Below are 22,578 nucleotides of genomic sequence, written 5' to 3' on the forward strand. Positions count from 1 at the left end.
CACACACACGGCAGAAGCGTGCGTGTACGCATATGAGCGCCTATCACATGCAGATGATGCATGAGTGATTTTCCCCTGCGTGATGAAGTCCACAGCCTGAGCAGTAAAGTTGCTGCGTGCTCAGACAAGTGCAACGTGTGGATGATTGAGTGTATGTGCGAAGGAGGCTGCCTGCTGAATGACTGTGCCGGGGTAACGCAGGAATGTGGCCTCTGAGGATCTCAGACAGAGTTAATTAATCTGAGGCACACGTACGCCATTAGCCAGTTTAAAACTAAAGACAAAAAAGGGAATAATCACCTGTTTTCATATATAACATTCGACGCCTCTGTTCTCAGCCACAATTCAAATGCTCCAATGGGCCCTCATTTAGTTCACTTAGAAAATCAGTCACGTTCCTTGTGGATATGAGTTGGTAAAAGTTGGATGTTGTGGCTTCTCATGGGGCTGGATGGGCAGCCATGTAGTTAGCGAACTAACTGCTAATATATGCAACATGGTGATCGTACCAGTCAGCTACAACCAAACAGGATGGTTTGCTACTTATCAGTTAGAATGCTTACTACATCAAGCGCTAACTAAACACTAAAGCTCCAGTAAGCAGTGTATCGGGGCTTTTTTTGGCATCATTGGTCAAAAATCCAAATTAACCTTTTAACATACTGCAACCGGAGACGAAAATGCACTTCTCCGGCTTCTTTTTGCTCAACTTTCAGGTGTTAGAAAACGTAGCACATGACAGGAGCTTTTAGCCAATCATAGATGAGCTAATATAACAAGGTGGCGCAATTGGTTAGATGGAGGACTTAAAATCCAACATGAAGCCACGAAGAATGTTGGCTTTTGGCTTGACTATCTTTCCATGTTTGAGGTATGTGTTCGTCTGGTGGGAGGGGATTAGAGTAGAGCTGGACCGAAATTTAACGTGGCCAATATTATTGTCCCATACATTTATGATGTCTAAACATAATGCAGAAAAAGACACTTAGAGTAGCTTGGTGTCACCATACAACTGTCCAGCAGAGGTGCTCTGACTCTGTTCTTTACAGCACTCCTAGCACTGTCTGCAGCACATGTAGCAGAGTCACATCACAGATGGTTCATGAAGTCAAGCGGTGTTTTATGGTAAGCTGCTAACTCGTTTGTTAAACACACAAGTTAAATCATCTTTTCGCCTTCCTAATATTATGCTAACATATACGTTTATGTATAAAAGGAATGGCCAATATATCAATATTTTAATTTTTTAATGCTCTAAAAAGGAAGAAAAAAATCAGTGTTGTTGCCAAAAATGTAAAATCCGCTGGACTCTCGCACAGAGCAGAGAAACAAGAGGAAAAAGATTTTATTTTATGTTGTCTAAATTTTTACCTACTCCAGCTTTAATTTAAAATGGGTTACTCAAGGAAATGTATGGTATCGCCATTGTCCAAAGTTTTTCTAAGATCACATGGTGAATTGTGTGAAAACAGTAGCTGAGAAAAGCACTATGGATGAAACTCTTGGGGCGCTCCTGTGATAGCCACCTCTATTTTGGACTGTCTATAGGTGTGTAGTTCCCTCAAAGGTCTGCGCTGTCGAGTCTGTCTGCCATCGGTCAAAGGTGAAAATCTGTGAGTCAAAGTTCACCAATGTTGAACTTTAAAGTCAGTGTGGATTCACGTTACCTCCACCAGAAACTCCACTGATCACAGCGCTTTCAGCTCCAAGTTTTGCCACCACAGATGCTAGTCCGACTGGGCACTTAAAACGCGGCCCAGTTTTTTTCTATTTGCTTAGATCATACATGGATTTTGCGGAGCAAAAAAAAAAAATCAGAAGCGATTCATGGGAGGAGAATAAATGACAGATTGCACCTTTATCTGAGCTTTCAATGGGCAGAGCTGAGGGGCCCCGAGCCCCGGCACGAGAGGGAGAGGGATGAAGACATCCGCAGAATCTCTCCTCATTACCATTTCAAATGCTCGGAGAGTGAGGCAGACGAGGGAGAGCGAGAGAATAAAAGGGGAGTGAGGGAGGGAGGAAGAGGGAGAGCGAGCGAGCGAGCGAGAGAGAGAGTGGGCTTTCATGTGCAGAGGCACGGATTGCAAAACTAAATGAACATGAAATATGCACAGTGTCGGCCGGGCATCGTTAACAGCGCAGAGACGGGGTGCATGTGTGCTAAATTACATGCATGTGTGCTTGAGGTGATTCTGCATCCTGCAAAAAAAAAAAAAAGAAATAAAAAAAAAAAAAAAAGAAGGACGCCTGCAAAGTGTGCATGAGGCGATCCTGAATTTGCATGTGCAGGTTTGTGTGGGTGTGTGAAGAGCCGTCTCTCTGTGCAGCATATGGAGAGGAGCGCGTCAGGATGCCTTGTGCGTGTGCTTATTGGGTCAGAATGGGTGTTTTTTTTCTCTCTCTCTCTCTTTTCTGTGCGTATTTGGTTGCGCGCTCATAATCAGCATGTGAGCCGTGTTGGTGTGTGCGCCTCTGTCTCGCAGACCCTCATATCTCTCTGCCTGTGTGTGATAAGCCCAGAGCTTGCGGCGCTAAAACACCAGCGTGAGACAAGCGCTCTGTGCATCTACAGGCTTGTATGCAAGTGTGTGTGTCTGTGTGTGTGTGTGTGTGTGTGTGAGGCGGTATGCATAAATTGGTGTGTGTGTGTGTGTGTGTGTCTCCGTGCACGTCCTTGTGTGTGTGTGTGTACGCGTGTGTTTATGTGTGTGTGGGAGCCCCAGGGGCCTGCCCCAGGCTTATCACACACAGGCAGTGAGAGACGAGCTTCCTGAGAGAGAGAGAGAGAGAGAGAGAGGGGGGAGAGAGAGAGAGAGAGAGAGAGAGAGAGAGGGAGGCAAGGGGGGGGAGGCGGGGGTGTTGTTTGCGCAGCGGTCAGCGCCTTGTTTGTGTAGTCTCAGGTTTTCTCCTCCCTCCCTCCCCCTTCTTTCCCTTCTCCACACGCCGAGCGCAGGAAGGGAAAAATGTGAAGGGGGGAATGCATTAAAAAAAAAAAAAAAAAAAAAAGCAGCGGAGAGGGAGGGAAAAAAAACGTTCGAGAGAGACGCATAAATCAGAGAGACGAGCCAGCTTCTCTCCAGCACGGCTGACTGAACCCTGCTGCTGCGCTGCAACCCTGTGTGTGTGCGAGAGGAGAGAGCCAGGGAGAAAAACAGCCGCCGCCGCTGCTAACCACAGTCACCACGGCACATTAGAGGGCCATTAGAACGCGATTATACTCCCAGCGCTTACCTCTCATTCACACTCTCCCATTCACACACACACATAATCACTGACACACACCTCATCATCATAAATGTGTCCAACAAACACACACACACACACCACCGTAAAGCAACTCATGAATGAGCAACAAAAGATATTGTGTGAAGATGCCTCAGCTGATGATTTAAAAAAAAAAAAAAAGATCAACGTGGACGCATGCAAGTGACATTAAAACCACTCGGATCAATAAATCAATTTGCAAAATCTGTCAACAAAGACGGAAGGAAAGGGAGAACAGAAACACGAGGGGGATCGGTAGGAAGGAGACAGCGGGCCATCCAACTTTAATTAAAAAGCTTTCAGAGCGATGGGAGTTGAGAGATTTTCGGTGGAAAATACACAACTGCTTCTTGTATGTGCAGAGAAAGGAGAGAGGTTCTGGTTTAGGGAGCGAATGATCGGCAGCTACACACAAAGAAGGAAAGAAAAAGAAAAAAAACTCCCGATGCTAGAGAGAGGCAGCGAGCATCAGTCTCCGTATAATGATCCCACCGATCCCTCATGCTGCCTGTGCGCGCCCGTGTGCGCGTTGTGTGTGCGTGTGTGTGTGTGTGTCTGTGTGTCACACTTCGCCTCACGGAAAATTAATGAGATGTGAGAGCGGAGCGAGGCGAGAGGAGGGGAGGCAGCAGAGTGTGTGTGCATGTGCAGGGAGGAGGAGGAGGAGGAGGATGAAGAGGAGGAGGAGGAGGAGGGGTGCCAACGACAATCTGAGTCACAAAGAGAGGAAGAGAAAGAGAGCGCTGAGAGGAAAGAGGGGGGAGGGAGAGAGCGGAAACCTGAGAGAGAGAAAGAGAGAGGAGCGAGGCAAGAGGAGCAAAAAATAAAAATATATATATACATACATACATACATACATAGATGGAGCATGTGAAGAAGAAATAGAAGGGAAATGATACAAAAAGAAGGAGCTAAAAAAGAGGAAGATGCATTTGGAGGAATCTGAAGAATTCTGAAAGCCAGAGTCAGAGACAGGAACAAAGTCGGAGGGGGAGAAAATGAGCTCAATTTAAGAAGAGAGAGAGTGAAGATTTGGAAAAGAGGCGAAGTGTAAGAGTGTAAAATGCGAACGGAGAAAAGAGATAAGGAGGGAGGATTGACTCGGAGCGCAGCCTATTACCTCGTAGCCCAGCCGCGCAGCTCTCTGGAGCAGAGTCTCCCCAGCGTTCTTGTTCACGATCAGCCGGCGAGCCTCCGGCGGGATCGGACGCACCACGGAGGGCTCAGCAGGGGGGGTCCGGTGCAGGCCAGCCGCTGCCAACGCCGCCGCCGCCGCCGCCTCCGGTGGAGCAGCGCCCGGCGCTCTGCCGTTCGCCTGGGGCTGCAGGGAGGGCGGACAGAGCGCGGTGGGGGAGCAAGGCTTGACTGGAGAGCAGGGATAATGATTAGGAGAGGCGGCTCTCTTCCTCGGAGCGCCGCGCTGCTCACTCAGCTGAGGAGAGAGTGGGAGATAGGGAGAGAGTGTTACAGCCGCTGCCATGAAGCAGACGGGACACTCGCGTACATACGAACACTCAAGGGCACATGGATGACACTACGCAAATTTGCACACACAAAGGAGGAGGCCCAGTGGCGCATACATGCAGGCACACAGCAACATGCACATTTCTTTCCTTGACAAAGAATGGCGTTGCAATTAAAAACTTAAACGTAACAATCACCTATTGTTCACCACAAGACAACAAATCATAATAAAATCCATAAAGATTCATCATATTTTCCATTGTTTAACCTTGATGTGCACCCTCTCCAAAACATCTTCCCGTCTTATCCTTACATTACTTTTCTAAACTACCTCTTTAGTATATGATGGAAATTCTACATTCTAGTGCTGATAGTAGGCATGTTCTTAGTTCTGCATATATCATACATTATCTGTGTGCTCTGTCATGCGAAGGTTTGTCTTTCACCCGCTAAAGAGGCCTTACACCATATGCTATGCCAATTTGTACAGGTGAATAATCTGCGCTTCGCACAATCCTGCACAAACATTTCTGTGACTTTTTATCATTTGAAACGTCCTGGATTTACCTCAGGTGCTATTCATTTGACTTGTAATGCTATCTCTTGCAGTGCATATGCACCGTGCAAGTGGCAGGAAGTTACAGCGGCTCCAACTTTCTTGTTGTGTTTCTGGCGTCTTACTTATATTTTGTGTTCTTTTTTCACACTGATCTGACATGTGCAACAAAAAAATAATACCTATGCTTCATTTGTATCCAGCTGCTGTGACAATTTCCGTTCCCCAATGAGGGATCAATAAAGTTTATCTTATCTTACTAACTTGCAACACCTGCTTTTGTCTTAAATCTATTGCATCCCTCTTTAAACAAAAATTCTGCAGCACATTAAATTCCTTGTATGTGAAAACCTACTTGGCAATAAACTGATTCTGACTCCGTATCTCTGAAAGGCCAACATAGATAATTCTGTGGAGGCCTTGAAAGCGCCTCGCTGGTGAAAGATTTATACAAAACCATGAGACTGACCCCTTTCCCTTTGACAAACTTCCCTAGAAGATTTAAGTGTGGTTTTAAACTCCTGTCTGCCCATATAACTCAGCTGGACACTTGCTCTTACCATATGAACAAAATATTCCACCAAGACGAATCATATCTTCACGTTTTCTAGCTTCCTATTCGCCATCTAATCCTGGCATGACTTTTTTTAAAGCACCTCTTTAGCAGACTACCGATATATATATAGATGGATATTTCATTTATAACATCTGTGTTTACGTATGATTATTGTGTTTGGAAGACACACGATGCATCACAGCAAAAACACACACACGCACACACACAGCTTTTCACACCAAGAGTTCACGCCCCAAACACTGCAGGTTGGCACGCCACTTTTCTTTAACCGCTAAACCAACAGAGCCCTCGGAGCGCAACACACGAGAGAGGGAGTTGCCTGCTTCCCTGCCTGCCTGCGTGCACTGTGTGTGTGTGTGTGTGTGTGTGTGTGTGTGTGTGTTTGTGCGAAGAGTGCGTGCCCTCTCAGTGGAATTCGATGTCGAAGCAGCTGTCAGGCTGAGGAGGAGCAGGGGAGGAGAGCAGCACGGGCGGAAAACGACTAGCCTTCTTTTTTCTCTCTCTCTCTCTCTCTCTCTTCCCCCCCTTCAATTTTTCCCCATGCTCATTTTTTTCCTCCCTCTTTTGAACTCGGGCGCTTCGTATGCTCAACCATAGCTGCCACATTCCTCACTGTGCAGCGGCAGTGTGTGTGTGTGTGTGTGTGTGTGTGTGTGTGCAGCCTCGTGTTCGGGACCGACGTGTAATTGCTCCGGGGTTTTGTTGTCAGGAATGCTCACAAAGCACGCAGACACTCACGCCCCTGGCACTCACCTACACAAAAACAGCGCAGATGACACACGTTCGACAATTAAGGCCGGAGACAAACACACATGCACGCAGGGCCTCCGCAGGGAGTCGCTAAGGGCACGGGGAGGTCAAAGCTCCAGCAGCCCTCTAAACATTGTAAACATACTTCCTTCCTCTGTCCCTCCCTCCCTTCCCCAGCTGCATAATCAGAGGCGCCGACAGGCATACTGAAACAGACTCCGCTGCTGCAAACATCCAGACGCCTGTATCGCAGCCAGACACCCTATCAGCGCTCACCTTGTCATCTTCAGCTGTTCCCAGATCGGCCACGCAGCGCTGGCCCGGGCTGCTAGGTGTGGCCTCCTTCCTTTTCTCCCGCTCTCGCTCCCTCTGGCTGGTGTGTTTGGTCTTGCACGGCCGCTTGCCCTTGGGCTTGTCCGTGTCACTATGGCGACGGGGCTTGAGGGGAGGGGTGCCTCCCGCGGACGGCTCCGGGGCCGGAGAGGGGGGGCCCCTCCTGGGCTCCTTGAGGCCACGGTCACCTGAGAAGGGGTTCGGCGGGTGCGCTCTGTCCTTCAGCTGGCCGGGGGGAAGGGAAGCAGCAGCAGCAGCAGCAGCAGCAGCAGCAGCTACTCCTGGAGCAGGAGGAGAGGAAAAGAGAGAGGCAGAGTGAGCCGAGCTGAGTGGAAAAGGGAGGATAGGAAGGTATTGCAAGGCCATCTCTCACCCTCTGTTGGTTTATTAATGAGCACACAGAGCTGTCTGGGAGCACAGCATGCCTGCTCGCCCAGGAAAAAAAAAAAAAAAAGAAAAAAAAAGCGCACACATACACTTGCACGCACAGCGCCGGCTTGCATAAACACCCCTATAGTGACTAGTGTGCACTTACTCACAGCAGCAAGGACACTGCTAGGAGTAATCTCCTTAAACAAATGTGGCACTGTCTGTTTTCAGCTTCTTATACTACATATTTACACAAATAATAAAAACCTGCCCTTGAATTCACAATGTCAAAATGCTGCTTAATAGCTTATTGGAAATACATTTACTGCTAAAGATCATTTCTGTCTTCTCTGGAAGGTAGTCTAGGTTTCATTTGTGCTACAATGCAACTTTCGGAACAAAAAAAAAAAGTTTTAAAGTCCGTTCAATCAATTCCAGGCTGCAAACAAAAAAGTAAAGTGAAACTATACATCTTGCTGATACTTGAATAGAAAAGTACTTTCTATGTAATCCCTCACTGCCGAAAGAGCCTTTAAGAATATGAGATTCTTAACAGACGGATATGAATGTGCTTTATGTGATTAGCGGTGTTCGGAACAAAAATGGAAGTAAAAGGAAGGACCACAGCCCTGACAGCCACAAAGTGGAAGAACCACATTCATTGTAAAACACAGCTGTTGCCAGGGTGATGTTATCTAAAAAGGTGAAAGCGGAAAAAAAAAATAAAATAAAAAAATCAGTGGCCAATCAAGGCCTGTGGTTTCTGTAGAAAATGTAAACCCAAAATCTCCCCTGCTTTATTCACTTCCTTTAATCTCTCTCCTGCTCTTTTATTCGGTCCTCTTCCTCTGAGCCACCCTCAGCCTCAGTTTGGGCACATGAATAAGGGAAAGCCCTGGTTTTAATAAGACCCCCCCCAACACACAGCCCCTAACAAATCCCCCGTCCACTCTTTCCCTGTGACTGGTCTTGAGAGGAAAAAAAAAAAAAGAAAGAAAAAGAGAAATCATTGATCACACATTAGTCACACTACACCTGCCCACGCATATCTCCACCAGCCACTTCCCTCATTCGCTCTTTCATCGGCCTCACAGAGCCTGCTGCAGACCAGCTGAACAAAAAGCCCCGAAACCACAGGGGGTTGGAGGGGTGGCTCGCATTTTAGCTTTTGGTCCCCGGGTCCGCTTTTCTGATTCTCTCTAGCCTTTACCCCGGCAACAGGAAGGATCCCCTACCTCATTTCCTCTGCCCCCTCCCTGACGGCTCTCGGGAAATCCCCTAAAGTCAGTCTGCTCAACAAGAAAGCGAAACGTGAGCCAAAGATAGATTTCCGTTACCCTAGCTGAACTCGGAATAGGCAGCGGTTTGTACGGCTGGTGGTTCACTCTTACCATTAGGCAGCTTCTCGCAGACCCATTTCCTGTTGATCTGCGCCGCCGCTCTGTCCTCGGGCTCGCTCGGCCTGATCTTGCGATCCCGTACACTCTGGAGCGGGTTCAGCAGTCGGGGCTGTGGCCACGGCCTCTCCTGTTTGATCTGGATCCCGTCGGGTGAAGTGGCACCGGCGGCAGGCTTGCTGAGTCGCAGTCCCTTGAGCTCGATGCAGACTTTGAGCTTCCGCACCTCCTCGTCATCGTCATCGTCGTGACTGGCCTGGTCACGCTCATCTGCAGACAGCGCAGAACTTGTAATGTGTGTTCTCACATGGTGCTGTAGTGCCACGAAAGACATGAATTGCAATAGGTTTTATGGTTTTTAAGTTTGAACCTCACTTGAAAGATTATATGAGAAATTAGATTTTTCTCACTTGGTCTTGTAAAAGTTGCTAAAAACCCACTAGATGACTTTAGAAAGGCATTGCGGGCAATTTAAACCATAACAGTTTTTCTTCCAAGTGTCACTGAGTGCACATTTGAACAAAAGGTTTTCAACATTTCAAAGCCATTCTCACATCTACTGTATGCACATACATACTGACACGCAAACCACAGAACACAAAGAACAAAGGTCATTAATCACTACATTCTTACGGCTGGTAAAACCCCATCTAAGCCGTACATTTAACACACACACCCAGGCAAGAGAGGCAGGGAGCAGGATGTAAAACAGACAGATTGAGGAGTAAAAAGGGGAGAGAAGTCAAGAATCGGCTGGAGAAACAAAGCAATAAAGACCGGGGAAGCAGAGGGAGGGTTCTCCCCCCTGAAATTCACAGGGGACGGGTATTTGACTTGTCTGCCAGTGCCGAGGAGAGCGAGCACGATACCGCATGCCAGAAAAAAAGGAAACCCAAACAGATGAGGGAAAAAAGAAAGGAGATGAAAAGAGAAGAAAAGAGCAGCTTTGAAGAGGGTGGGTAAGCACAGCGGAGGAACGGCAGAGCTGAAAGAAGAGAGAGAGAATGGCTGTCCCTCTTCCTCGTTTCTCTCCTCGCACTCCGCTCAAAGGCAGGATTAAACACTTCTCAGAGCTGGCTGCCACACAGAGCGAAACATGGGACAGAGAGCGGGAAGGGGGAGGAAGAGTGAGGGTTGTGATGAAGCGGGTTTAACGTGGAATTGATTGGGAAGGGGGAAGCGACAAAAGGAATAGGAAGATTTTTTTTTTTTTTTTTTTTTAAAGGAACAAGGGATGAGACGGGGCTCGGCATCACAGAACGAAGGGAAAAGAAGCAGGCAGAATTCTAGAGATGCATGGAAAGCAGAGGAACAGAGGAAGGAGATGATTTGAGGAATCGTTGTGGGGGGGTGGGTTATGTGAGTGACAAGGCATGTTTCTGAAATTCTCACCCGTAGTGAGCTTGGCTCTTTTCTCTGGCAGGGACACCCTCTCTTCTTCCTCCCTCTCTGCGTCTTGTTGCTCAGTCTTGAGGCAGAGTGGGCGTTTCCTGGTGGGTCCAAAGCCGGGGTTGACCTTCTCCTCAAGGTACCCTTTTGATGGTGTCAAAGTGGGTGGCATACAATGATTTTCTTCGGACTCTCTTAACGCCTTCCTGGCTCCGTCCTTTAGCCCTCCTTGGCTGACACCTCTGGCCCCATCTTGGACTCCGTGGCCTGGGGACAAAGGCTCTCTCAGGCCCCCACACCTCTGGAGGACTGGAACCCTGTTGTTTGTATAGGGCGGCCGGACACCTGAGAGAGAAGGACAATGGAGGAATTATAATCAAGTGCATGTCCAAACAGGTATTTTCACTGTGTTCACATATATTTAAAAGACACGCTCGTACAAGCTAAAATGTGATGCAAAAACCATGCTAATAAACTGTACTGATGAGACATGCATATAAAAAAGGGCCACAAGGGTCAGTCAGATCTTGCAGCTCAGGAACTAGGTGGTCAGTATGTGAATTTTAAAAAGAGGCTTTGATAAAGATGTGTGAGCTATTCTGTCAGCCTCATCCAAACATCCAAATCACAAGACGTGCTGAAAACAAAGATTTGTACGAGGTTCGAATGCAAACAACAGCCCGCGAAGATGATCCCACACATCGTTGTGATGCAGCTCGTGACAGGAGGTGAGAATCTGGTGATAATGGCACTTTGGGGAAACCTATATCGTATTTATGTTTTCTGTTATAACTTCGGTTGACCTCGAGACCGGCTCAGTTCGCTGTAGTCTCCTCTGTGCGGCGCACAATAAATCTACAAGTGGACAGATGATCACCGACTCAAGTGATTATTTGGGGTTCGCGTAATTCAGGGACTGCGGTAGTCGGATTTAAAAAAACACACACACACACAACAATAGGAACAAGGGGGGCTCAAAGGGCAGAATCAAAATGAGTGAAAGAAGATGAAAGGGAGACAGACAGACCGACCGCAAGCCAGACAGACAGACAGAAAGCGAGCAGGGAAACAAGGGGCGGGAGCGAGACGAGGAGGGGGATTGACAGAGGGAGAATGCCTCTTAAACACCAGCCAGCTTTTATTCTGCTTTAAAGACAGGCAGTAAAACTTTGATGGGGTAAAGACTTTTTAATCTGATGTGAGCCGAGCCAGCGGCCTGATGGTTCAGTGCAGCCGCTCACACTTCCAGCGTGGAGAGGCAAGAAAACATCCTGCGCTGTGCAACGGCGACTCCCATCCCGCCTCGCCTCCCCCCCTCTCTTTCTCTGTCCTCCCCCATGGCTTGACCGCACCACGCCCTTCTCACACAGAGCGTGACTCTATCCCCCCCCCTCCCCTCCTCCCGTTGCTCCCCCACTCCTCCGTCTCCCTCCATGCCATAATTAGGCTCACACGTCAGCCGCGGCCTCGCTCCAACACACAGCTGGGCTCCCAGCCAATGTAACTACCCCCCTCTCTTTCCGTTGCGCTCTCCCATCCGCTCTCACCCACTGACTGACTCCCCCCCTCTGCTTTCACTCTCTCCCTCACTCACGCAATCTCTGCCCCTCCTTCTCCCCTTGCCCTCCCTTTCCATCGTCTCTCCCTGCGCAGATAAGCACAAAAGGCTTCTTGAAAATAAAACTCCCCTCTCTCCGTCTCCCTCGCTCGCTCATTGGCTTGCGCTGCCGAGCTTGTGTAAGAGTGTGTGCATGCATGCGTGTGTGTGTGTGTGTGTGTGTGTGTGTGTCTTTTTATAGAGTGACCCGGTCTTGCCTCAGCATTTGCTGCAAGTGCATGTGAGCGAGTGTGCACCTATTGTTTGTGTGTGTCCCTTTTTTTTTTTTTTTTTTTGAGTGTTCATTTGCCGAGCGTCTGCATGTGTTGTGTTGTGTGTGCGAGCGTGCCTCACGAGTGTGTGCGGTGCTGGGTTACTCACCCTCCCTCTCTCCCTGCCTGGTGGTGTGTTGGCAGTGCTCCAGCGCTCGCTCTCTGCGCTGGCCGTCTGCCAGCTCCCGTCCTGCTGCCGCTGCCGGGGCAGACACACACACACCGCCGCCCTCCTTCTCCTTCAGCTCCAGCTCCGAGAACCGCATCATCGCCCGCTGTGCGTACACACACACACACAAAAATGCAGAGAAAACCCATGAAAACCACTCATCATCTGCCCACGCCGCACACACACCTCTCTAAGCCTCAATCTGGCCTCAACAGCTACAGAAGCAAAAAAATTGCATCAGAAAAAAAAAAAAAAAGAAAATCACATTGTCTTAAAATAAAAGAAAATGCCAAAGAAATTAAACCCACACACACGCACGTACATACATACACACACACACACACACACAGGACAAAAACAAAAAAACAAAAAAAAAAAAGGAAGACAGATAAATCACAAGCATGGCATCAAGACACAGGTTAGACTACTGCAGCCACTGTGAGTCCATGCGCTCTGGGGCTTAAAGTCCTGGCATCTCCCTTCCTGAAACATAAACATGGCTAGGAAACATATACATCTAAGCCCTGAGGCAGAGAGAGGAGATGAAAAAGAGGAAATAAGGGAGTGGGGAAAAACAAGGAGTGTGCAGCGATACAGAGTACAAAGGAGACAGAGCCCATCAGAGGCAGATGTGATAAGAAATGTAAAGAACTGACCTCCCAGTTAGCTGCAGGTTGACTTATATTACTCCCCTCTCGTGATATGACTTCCATCTAAGCAATTAGAATGGGGGGCTCAATATATCTGTCCAGCATTTCATCTTTTTTTTAATGAATTTATGTTATGTTTCTCCACATGTTTCTTTACACACAATAGGCAGCCACAATCCCACAAAATAACACAATCAAATTAAAGTGACTCAACAGGTCAATTAACACTGCATCAAAACTATCAAATAATTTCTGAACTGCATGAGTGCCTAATTTGACAAGAGTGAATCAAAAAAATATATATAACGGAATTGATAACACGTATTCAGTTTTAACTGTCTGTTTTGGGTTTTTTTTAGACCCAAAAAGTTCACATGTGATTTTTACATGTCCAGAAATACAGTGTTTGATAGCTTTGTGTTGCAGCTGCGCATTGACAAGCAAGACAGAGACAAAACCACAGTTTTCTGGGGTGCATTCACAACATAGACAGACATGTGCAACCTATTAAACCATATCTGCCTCTGAGCCTGTGGATAATATAGAATAAGGTTTCTTTGTGTTTCTATGCTGAACATTGAAAGTAAGGAACCCCAGAGATGGCAGTTTAAAATGCTCTGTGTGTGTACATGAGTGACACTGAATGATAGCCATGTGTAAGTGATGTTTTCGCATGTGTGTTTGTAGACGTCATGTGATGTGTGTTAGGAGAGAGGGTCTTTGAGCCAATGGGGTGAGGAGAAATATGACCTTGGACAGCAACCAGGCAGGGCAGCACAGGCCATCAGAGGGAGGTGGGTTGGGGGAGGATAGTGACTGGCGAACGGGGGGCATGCAGAAAGCCTTAGAGGAACCCCGAAGAGGGCAGCTGTTGGTTGTTAAGCACACTGCAAGCCCTCCACTGCCCCTAACCTTGGGGTTAAGCATAGCCAAAGGCAGTGTGAACTGTGAGGGTGCCACAGTCATGCTCGGAAACTACTGTATATATCTCTATAGCATAGTCAGCGCTAACACATGCTTTAGCCCCAAGGCAGTCACACAAGGACAAGCACGTACGGACACACAAACACGCACGCACAGAAATAACCTTTACAATGGCTGCTCACTAATCAACATACAGAGATGGCAGCCCTGGTTAACCTTTGAACTGCCCACCCCTGAAAGAGGGCCTCAACTGGCCTTGTACCAACTCACTAAGACAATGATAAACTAAAGGGAAGATCAGACCTATGGCCAGGACAGTAGCATGACAGCACTTGTATTACTCGGTACTGTGTTGTAAATGCAGTATGCCAAATTCATGCAGGGTTTGTTCCACAGGCAGTTCTGAATATTGCAGCAAGGGAATAAAGACAGTGGCCCATGGGAGGTTTATTCCTGTGTGGATGTTAGAATTGAAAGTATGTTTGAAATGTCTGCATTAAAAAAAAAAAAAGGCTGGTCATAATGACCTCTCTCCAGCCCACCACCAACTTTAGTCCAATATATCATGTACTGTAAATATATATAATTATATACACACACAAACACACACAAGCACACACGCACACTCACTCACACAAATGTTGCTGGCCTTACCTGCAGAGCTCTCTGTTCACGGCTCAGCTTGCTGGAGTCAGCATACAGCTCAGTGGTGACACATTTAAAACGGTCACCGACGTAGCCTGAGGAGTTAGCAATCCTTTTGGCCAGACTGGATCTACGAGAGCCTTTAGATGAATTCTGGCAACCATCTTCTTCTTCGTCATCCCCTTCTCCTTGAGACTCCCCTAGGTCAACAATACTGTTTTCCTTTTCAGTCTCTCTGTCGCTCATTTTTTCATGGTCTGAATCCTTCACCACATCTGCGCAGTGTTGTATAAGACGAGGAGCTTGGTTGTCCCTGTCGCTTTTGTCCTTACCAGAGCTGCGCTCCCCTGATGTGCGGGCACAGCGCAGGGTGCTCTGGTCTTGGTCTCCAGGGTCTGGGCTGGGGCTCTGCTCCTCAGAGCTCTCTTCTGCTTGAACAGCCTGCCCTGGTGAAGTTGGGGATGTGCTGGATGTCACCCCAGGGCAGCCTGTGTCCTGGAGAACCTTTGTTTTTCCAAAGGAAATTTCTGGCTGTCTGTCAGTGTGGTTGGGCTTTAGGTTGGGGCTCTGTCCAGAGGGGATCGGATAAGGATTGGGAAGGTGGTGTTGGTGTTTTGGCTCATAGTCAGTCTTTGTCAGATTTTGGTTACTATGACAACATTCATTTTGGTTAACCTTGGTGCTTGTCTCAGCAGAGGGCTGTTTGTGGACTGTTGGGGCAGACTCAATATCTGTGTCTGAGTGTACAAGGTCAATGCAGACAATCTTTTCTCTGGATGTTGCAGAGGAAGAGGGGGTTTTGCTATGACTTCCACCATGTCCTTGTGCTCCCGCCTCCTTATCAGGCTTCATCTGATTTCCCTCGCCTGTCTCTTTCCCAGTGTTGTGATCTCTGTGACTCCCACATTCTTCGACAGCTCCCCGGGATTTCTCCTGTCCCCGGGGTTTCAATGTTGCATCTGCCCTTTCTGGCAGCTTGTCAGAGTGTGTCTGCATCAAGGGATGGACCATCTCCTGTGAGTTATAAGTGAGGTACTCCCCTGCAGGACCAGCTGGGAGATTGTGGTAGGGTAAAGGGTGTTTTGCTGCCAAGTGGGTTGGGTAAAGGCTGCTGCTGCCCAGCAATACTGGGTGAGGGTAGACAGGGCCTTTCCCTCCTATTGGCACAGAGTGTAGCGCCATGCCTTCAGGGATGGGGTAGTGTAAGTATCTGTTGGCATAAGCCAAGCTGTGGTTCAAATAATCACTTTGAGGAAGGTAAAGATGGCTAGGAGGGTGACCATTCTCTAAACAAGGCCTCTTGTATGATGACACATCTGGAGTTGTTTCACCTCTCTTAGTGGTCTGGGAGGACTTCTCTGTTCCCTCTCTGTGGTGGCCTGCAACTTGTGGATGATCTGATTGGCTGGGGCTGTGTTTGACCCACTCACCATTAGGTTTGGGAGAAAGAGCCCTGGAGCTGACCAAAGAGGAGCCAGAGTGTTGAGTGGTGGAAACATTATGGTTAGGCTCTCCTATCCGTGGACAGGATGAGCTACGTTGTTGAGGGAGTACTCTCTCCAGACTCTTGTTTTTGATGACAGAGGGTGAAGAGCCTTTGGCTTGTGAAAGACCCAGGTCTGTGTTGGGCCTTGGAGAGGGGGGCAAGCCTGGTGTGTGCTGTGTGTGTGAGGGAGATGGGCTCGGTACAACCCAGGAGGAGTGTAAAGTGCTGATCATCTCTGGCCTGTCTGAGACCTTTGAAGAAGTGCTGCTAACCACAGAGTGAGGATGAGAGGAAGGAGAAAGGGACAAGTTTTCCTTTAGGAGCTCTCGGCTTGGAGGAAGTCCGTAACGTGCACCTGATGCCATAGGGTCCATCTTAACTGGAAATCCACTAGAAGGTAGTCCAAACTCCAGCATTCTCCCAGACAAATCCAAGGGCTTCTCTGCTGAGTCTTTGGTTGCTTGGGGTTGGTGAGCTGGCCTCTCAAAATTTACTTTAGAAGGGGACCTGCTGGGTCTTCTCTCGACTCCTACACTTCTGTGCTCGGAGGCCCCTTCTCTTTGCCTGTTTTTGTGGGGGCTGGGTCGGGCAGGAGAGGGCTGCTCTGATGCCATGCTGCTGACAGAGAAAGGATGAGGAATGGACTGCGTGGATGAGGATGAGGCAGATACTGAAGAAGAAGAGGATGTGGATGGTTGTCCTATCCTGGCAACTGGTCTTTGTAGATCCAGTGAATTGTCGAGAAGAGCAGGAGGAGGGGGAGGTTGAGGGAGGCGAGAAGACATGTGAGGAGAAGAATCAGTAGGTATACTATTATTATTCCCACCACTGGTGCCACTAGTGCTAGTACTACTGGTATTATTGTTGGTGCTTGAACTCTTCCTAGAAGGAGGTCTGCTTGGTCTGTTGCTCCTGCTTGGGGACCGGTCCCTGTCTATAGCAGCCTGATGGTGCTGAGGATGAGGGGAAGGTTGGTGAAGCTGCTGTGCAAATTGAGGTGCAACACCAAGCCCCTTATCTTGGCAGTGCACCAGTGATGTGGGGGCCACTGTGACTGCAGGAATCCTCATAGGGGGTGCCACCAGGGGAGAAGAGATGGGAGAGGGAGGATAGGGAGGCATATAGTAGAGCCTCTCAGCAGCAGAGGCAGCTGCAGCAGAGGTAACATTGCCCCCCTGGGCTCCACACAGAGTCGGGTAGGGCAGGTGCTGGGGAAGATAGGGGTTGGTTTGGCTGAGCAAGGACGCTTTGTACATGTTTAGAGCTGCGTACTTGGATGTGTCCATGAAGGGATACATGCTTGCTTCAGGGTAAGGGCTGAGCCACGGCATGCGGAGGTAGCTGCCACCAGCAGTTGCCAAGCCCAGTTCAGATGCCTTTTCTCCAGGCCCTACTCTGCGTTCCAAGCCCAGACCTTCATTTCCAGCTCCAGGAACCAGCACAGGCTTGTGGAGACTTGGATGTGTGCCCTTGTAAAGGCCGAGATATCCATTTGTGGGCTTACGACTGTCCAGAGGGCCATCAGGCTTGTAGATGAGTTCTGGGAGACCATCCCTGTTATAAGTGAGCGGGAGGGTGGGTGTCTCCCGGCTCTTCTCCGCTGGTAGTGCTCTGATTCCTGGGTACACAACACCACTATGCAGACGAAGACCATCATGTATCAGAGTGCCTCGGTCCAGCCCCATTGCTGCCAGGGGCGTCAACCTTGCATCCACCTGCCGCAATGTGAGGACAATGTGTCTATTAGCATTGAAGATCCCTCAAAAAAATTTATGCAAAATACAAAACAATGACCACTAAACAGAGCAAAAAATAATAATTTCAGAGTGTTTGAGATTACTTCTGTGCATGCAAATAGCAAAAAATAGACCAAATGTCTATCCAAATAATAGTGACTTATGTAAACCATGAGAGAGAAAAATCTGTGCTTAGGACGAGCACGGGGACTTGCCATGTTTTGTGTGATGTGGTTCCCTTGTCTTAGTTCCAGGTTGGTTTGTGCCTCAGCATCGACATCACGAACAGATGTTGCCCTGTGGAGATGAGCAAACAGTTAGCAGTCAGTGTCTTGGCTCTGTCACATACACACACATTCAGACACACACCTCAGCTTTGTTGCAATCCCAGTGCCAAAAAATGTTTGACGAGGTAAAACTGTCAGTGACTAAAGTCTCTAAAAGAGTGCTGCACATACTTGACCACAGATCTAAATAATATACCTACGTATGCAACATTGTTATATAGAAATTAGGTGTAGTGCCGAGATGTGTAAGTAAAATGAGACAGCAGGGTAAAAACACAAAGAAGAAACACATAATGGCACAGTCCACTGAAGTACTCACTGGAGATTAAAGTACTGTGTGGGCTCCCCCGTCTCTCCTCCCATTCGTCAACACCCCTTCACCCTTCCTCCCACTTCCCCCCCTTCATTCCCATTACCCCAACCTGCCCACCCCAAGGGCTAGACGTGCACTATGGGGCTACATCTTTTCAGTCACGTTCCTCACACACTGGCTTTTCCTGCGCCCTCTTTGACCTGCTCTTCTCGGCTGCCTCAGCCAGCAGAGCGAGGTAAGATTATGCATCGCGGACCACTTCGGTGGGAGACCATTTACCACCCGCCAACACAGGGCCACAGATCAACAAACACTCACACTAGAACGCGCACACACTATAGCATGCAAAAGAAAACAAGACAACCACGTGAAATTTACAATAAACCACAGATTGAGTTTGAAAACATAAAGGGCAGGTATAAAGATTAAAGAAAGTAGCTCGACTATGGAAGTGAAAATGGTGTTTCTTTGAAATTGTTCTTTGAAAGTCACACAGTTAATGACAATAAGCAAACAAACAAAACGCAAAGATCCCTTTGTGCGTGAAATACCCTTTGAACTGTCAATGTTTAGTGTACATATGAATTTCTTAAAAGTTCTAGGGCATAACACAGTTGTTATTTTACATGAAGGAAATGTGCAATAAGTTACAAGACAATAGTTGCCTATTGTTCATTACTGCAACAGTTTATGAAACAACAAATTCAACAGTTGGTTGCTAATCAGGTGCTTCTATTGACTGGATGCTGATAATGCAGATTTAAAAACAAATTTCAACTGTGGTGAGAGGAAACTTTTGTTTTTGAAAATTTCCAATTTGTATTTACATTATGCTGTGAGCTTATAGTATACATATCTTCATTGTAAGAGCAGGGGAAATAACTTGCTTGTGCATTTCTGACTAAGTGGGACACTGTAACAAACCACACACTTTTTGTATTCATAAATCTATTTGTTCAAACAGCAAAATGGAGAAATCACTCAACATTTATGGGCCACTGAGTCAAGTAGGATCTTAACACTAACAGAGTAAGCCTAATTTCGGAAGCTTTTTCAAAATCCTCAGATGAAACAACAAAAAGGGAAGGTGAGAATATTGCTACACTTAGCAGATTTTATTCAAAAGGATATATTTAAAGTTTGAATGATGACTTGATTACTCTTTTGGTTTGGACATTTCTGCGAGGCAGGCCTGTTAGTAGAGCCAGTAACTACAGGAATGAGGTGGGAGACAGTGAGAGAGAAGTGGCTTTAAATAGAAAAAGTGAAGCTTTGCGGTGCTGAGAGCAGCAGAGAAACTCGGCTCCTCGATCATTGCAGAGAAACGCCTCTGCGCCTCGCTGCCGAGGCGCTGGCACGCCACTTTTATTGCCGTGACCCGGGGCACATTAATCAGCCTGCTGTGGGCCCCTCGACACGGCTTCTCCCTGTCCCATCCCCCCACAGCCCCCCCACCCCCACCAGATCCAGCTACAGCTTCCCCGCGGCCCGTCTTGCTTCAACAAGGGAACCGAAACGGTGTGCGTAAAAGCGCAACAGTGTGCGAACGTGTGCTCGTCTCCGTGTGTGCGTTTCACCAGTTCACACAGACGACGTTGAGAAATCACATCACTCCCCGTTCCTGCATTTCCTGGAGCGTCACACGCACCATTTCTCTGTCTCACACGCCAACCAAGTGAGAGTGGTTTGCGCACACACACGGCGGCTGCCCTTGCACTGAAAAGTCTGCGCTCAACGAGACAGCAACACGATAGCGAAGGATTAAGCCTCACTCAGAAGCAGATATGCGCGACTTTATGGACATTTCTGCACAACATAAACACAAACGCAACTGCCAACATAGTGAAATATTTGTCTCTGGAATAAATTTAGCCCAAATCCTCGTTGCGTCTCCGGAAAGAAAACAAAAACACAGCTGGGAAACGACTTAGAACGGAAATTATCTGCTCTCGTTCAAGTCAGCAACAACATCAAAAGTGTGGTGTCTTGTGACTATTACTTCACCCACACTGAGTATTTGCACAGCGGCACCTGTCTTTTCCATGAAATTTATTGTCGTCAAGATAAGATGTGAGACTCCACCGGGGCCAATGGCCACGAACCCGCTGGGAATAAAACTGGACGCCTGTAAAAGTCAGTGCGCCAAAACGCACGAGAGGGAGTTCCTCTCATCCAGAGTTTGCAGCTTACTAAACTGGTATTAAATTAAGAAGAAGAAAAGAAAGAAAGAAAAATAGATGCGCAATAATGCTTTTATGGTATTGCTGATATTTTAAGTGGAGACGATTTGGAGCTCAGCTAACATCACATCAATAAGAGTTTCCATTTAGGCCTACAGGATATCAAATGTCAGATGAAGCCAAGTGGTGTCTGAGAATTTTCTGGGAAGAAACCTAACATAATATCGCACCATGAGTGGAAGGACGGCGAGAGAAAGCGAGCGAGAGAGAGAAAGAGCGAAACGGGAGATAGGAAAGGAGGAAAAAGGCGCTGTGTTGACGCCCATCCCCGCTGCTAAGAATAGTTTGCGCAACAAACAACTCCCGACGGCCGTCCAATCCATCACGCTGGTCGGCAGCAGCGGCGGCAGCAGCAGCAGGCAGGGGGGAGAGGAGGGGGGAGAGAGAGAGGGAGGGAGACAGAGGGAGAGAGAGCGCAGCGGCCGGTGTGCTGCGTTTATAAAGCAGACCGCTGGAGCGCAGCCCCGACTCGCACCATTAAACAGAAAACCACCGGGTGTTTTTTAGACGGAACCTGGCTCAGCCCCTGCAGCCTATTTCGGCATTGTCTCCGCGCAGGAGGAGTAAACAAGGACAGAATGATAGACTGATAAAAAGACGAAGAGAAGAAAGGGAGGAAAAACAAACTCGCTTCTCCCTCTCTTCCCTTTTGTTTCCTGTTTCTGATGACAGCGACTTGAACTCTCCGTGACCCGTCGCTATACGCACCAGAACAAACACCGGCACCGCTCATCGTTTCCTCCGGGCTGAGGCCTCTCTACTCCCCGTGCAGCGCAGCGGTTGCGTGCATACCAATAGCCTAATATGTAGGTTATATCTCTGTATGTGCTGCTGCTGGTGGAGCTGGTTTAATGTCACCATTTAGCAGCTTCGTCTCCTTTTTCACAAGTTGATAAATGACCAGCTAGGAGCGCAGGGGCACACTAAAAGAAACTCAGGACGTGGATTATGCACAAAGACCGCACCGTCTGTGTGATTTAGTCACGTTTTCGCGTCTAGAATAGCGGGGAAAGCGGGAATGTGGGTCTCGCTGTGTGACGGGAGTGTATGGGCGCCCTCTCGCTCTTTGTCCCTGGAGCTTTGCCAAGCTCTCTGAAGCGCAGAGCTCCGATCAGCTCTAAAAAAATGCAGTATGACGCAGGATAATCTCCGCAGCGACGGGGGTGGGGTGGGGATAAACACGGATTAAATGCGGGCGCGCACACAGACACACACACCATTGCACACGGACGCTGTGTGCGTATGTGTGTGTGTGAGTGTGTGTGTGCGTGTAAGTGTTTGTGCGCTCAAAACGAGAGGAATTTTTTTTGCGCACGCAGCCGGTGAACAAAACAGAAATCAGCGGGAGCAAATCTGAGAAAACACACGAGGAGCGAGCGGCAGAAAAACTACAGCCCGGCTACAAACTATGCACAGCCTCAGGCAACATTAACGCCCAGCATCATAATGAGGAAAAGGCGAGACAGACGAGCCCAATTTTAATTGTTATTGATTATCAGGCCAACGCGTGCCAAATGGTCCAATTGATCATGTCAGCGGAGGCTCAGCGCAGTCTTATGGAAAGTTGACATGCTGTTCCTGATTGTAGCTCAACAGAGAGGAGAGAGATGGGGGAGATAAACGCTGGAGATAGAGAGAGGGAGCGAGAGAGAGCGAAAGCTGCGCTGCTGCTGCTGGAGCTGGAAGGAGATGGCGGCGTCTCTTCAGCTGTCACATTATTAGCGACCGAGTTGTAAACAAGGGGCCCCTGCGTCCTCCCGGGCCGCTGCACAGCCGCATGCAAGTCGGTGCACGGTTCAATTCCCCCCCTCGGCAACACGGCCGTCAACAACGGCGACATTGTGAGCGCCACCACCACCCCCCACCCCCCTCCTTCCCCAACCCCCAACCCGTGCTGTCACTAGGGCCCGGGCGGCGGCTGCTGAACTGGCTCTATTCATCCCGGGCCAAATGAGGACTAAATGGCCCTTTATGCCACCAAAGGACCCGATTGTAATAGAGATGCGCATGCACGAGTCGTTTACCGGAGCTTTCTTGACGTTTCTGGAGGAGAGAAGGAAAAAAAAAATGCTGGCTCTGCTTTTGTGTGATGAAAAACACATGATCCACTTTCATATGACCCCAAATAAATAATAATCTCTTTTAGGAGTACTTTTC

The 22,578-nt window shown here is 48.3% G+C and overlaps 1 protein-coding gene across 2 annotated transcripts in view; it reads right to left on the minus strand.

The window, feature by feature from the left end:
- Window positions 1–22,578, minus strand: part of bcor (BCL6 corepressor) — a 35,066-nt gene that overhangs the window by 7,298 nt on the left and 5,190 nt on the right. Inside the window, exons 2-9 of one of the 2 annotated variants that reach the window (XM_008281616.1) lie at window positions 17,797–17,878; window positions 14,369–17,560; window positions 12,797–12,853; window positions 12,081–12,246; window positions 10,106–10,447; window positions 8,708–8,983; window positions 6,891–7,228; window positions 4,388–4,699 (exon numbers count right to left, since the gene is read on the minus strand). In XM_008281616.1, the coding sequence (XP_008279838.1) occupies window positions 4,388–4,699; window positions 6,891–7,228; window positions 8,708–8,983; window positions 10,106–10,447; window positions 12,081–12,246; window positions 12,797–12,853; window positions 14,369–17,560; window positions 17,797–17,799 (4,686 nt within the window). In that variant the 5' untranslated portion in view covers window positions 17,800–17,878. The remainder of the gene's footprint in view (window positions 1–4,387; window positions 4,700–6,890; window positions 7,229–8,707; window positions 8,984–10,105; window positions 10,448–12,080; window positions 12,247–12,796; window positions 12,854–14,368; window positions 17,561–17,796; window positions 17,879–22,578) is intronic. The other variant, XM_008281624.1, reaches the window with a different exon arrangement.

This window comes from Stegastes partitus, unplaced genomic scaffold, assembly GCF_000690725.1.
Source record: "Stegastes partitus isolate 25-593 unplaced genomic scaffold, Stegastes_partitus-1.0.2 Scaffold7, whole genome shotgun sequence".
Lineage (NCBI taxonomy): Eukaryota > Metazoa > Chordata > Actinopteri > Pomacentridae > Stegastes > Stegastes partitus.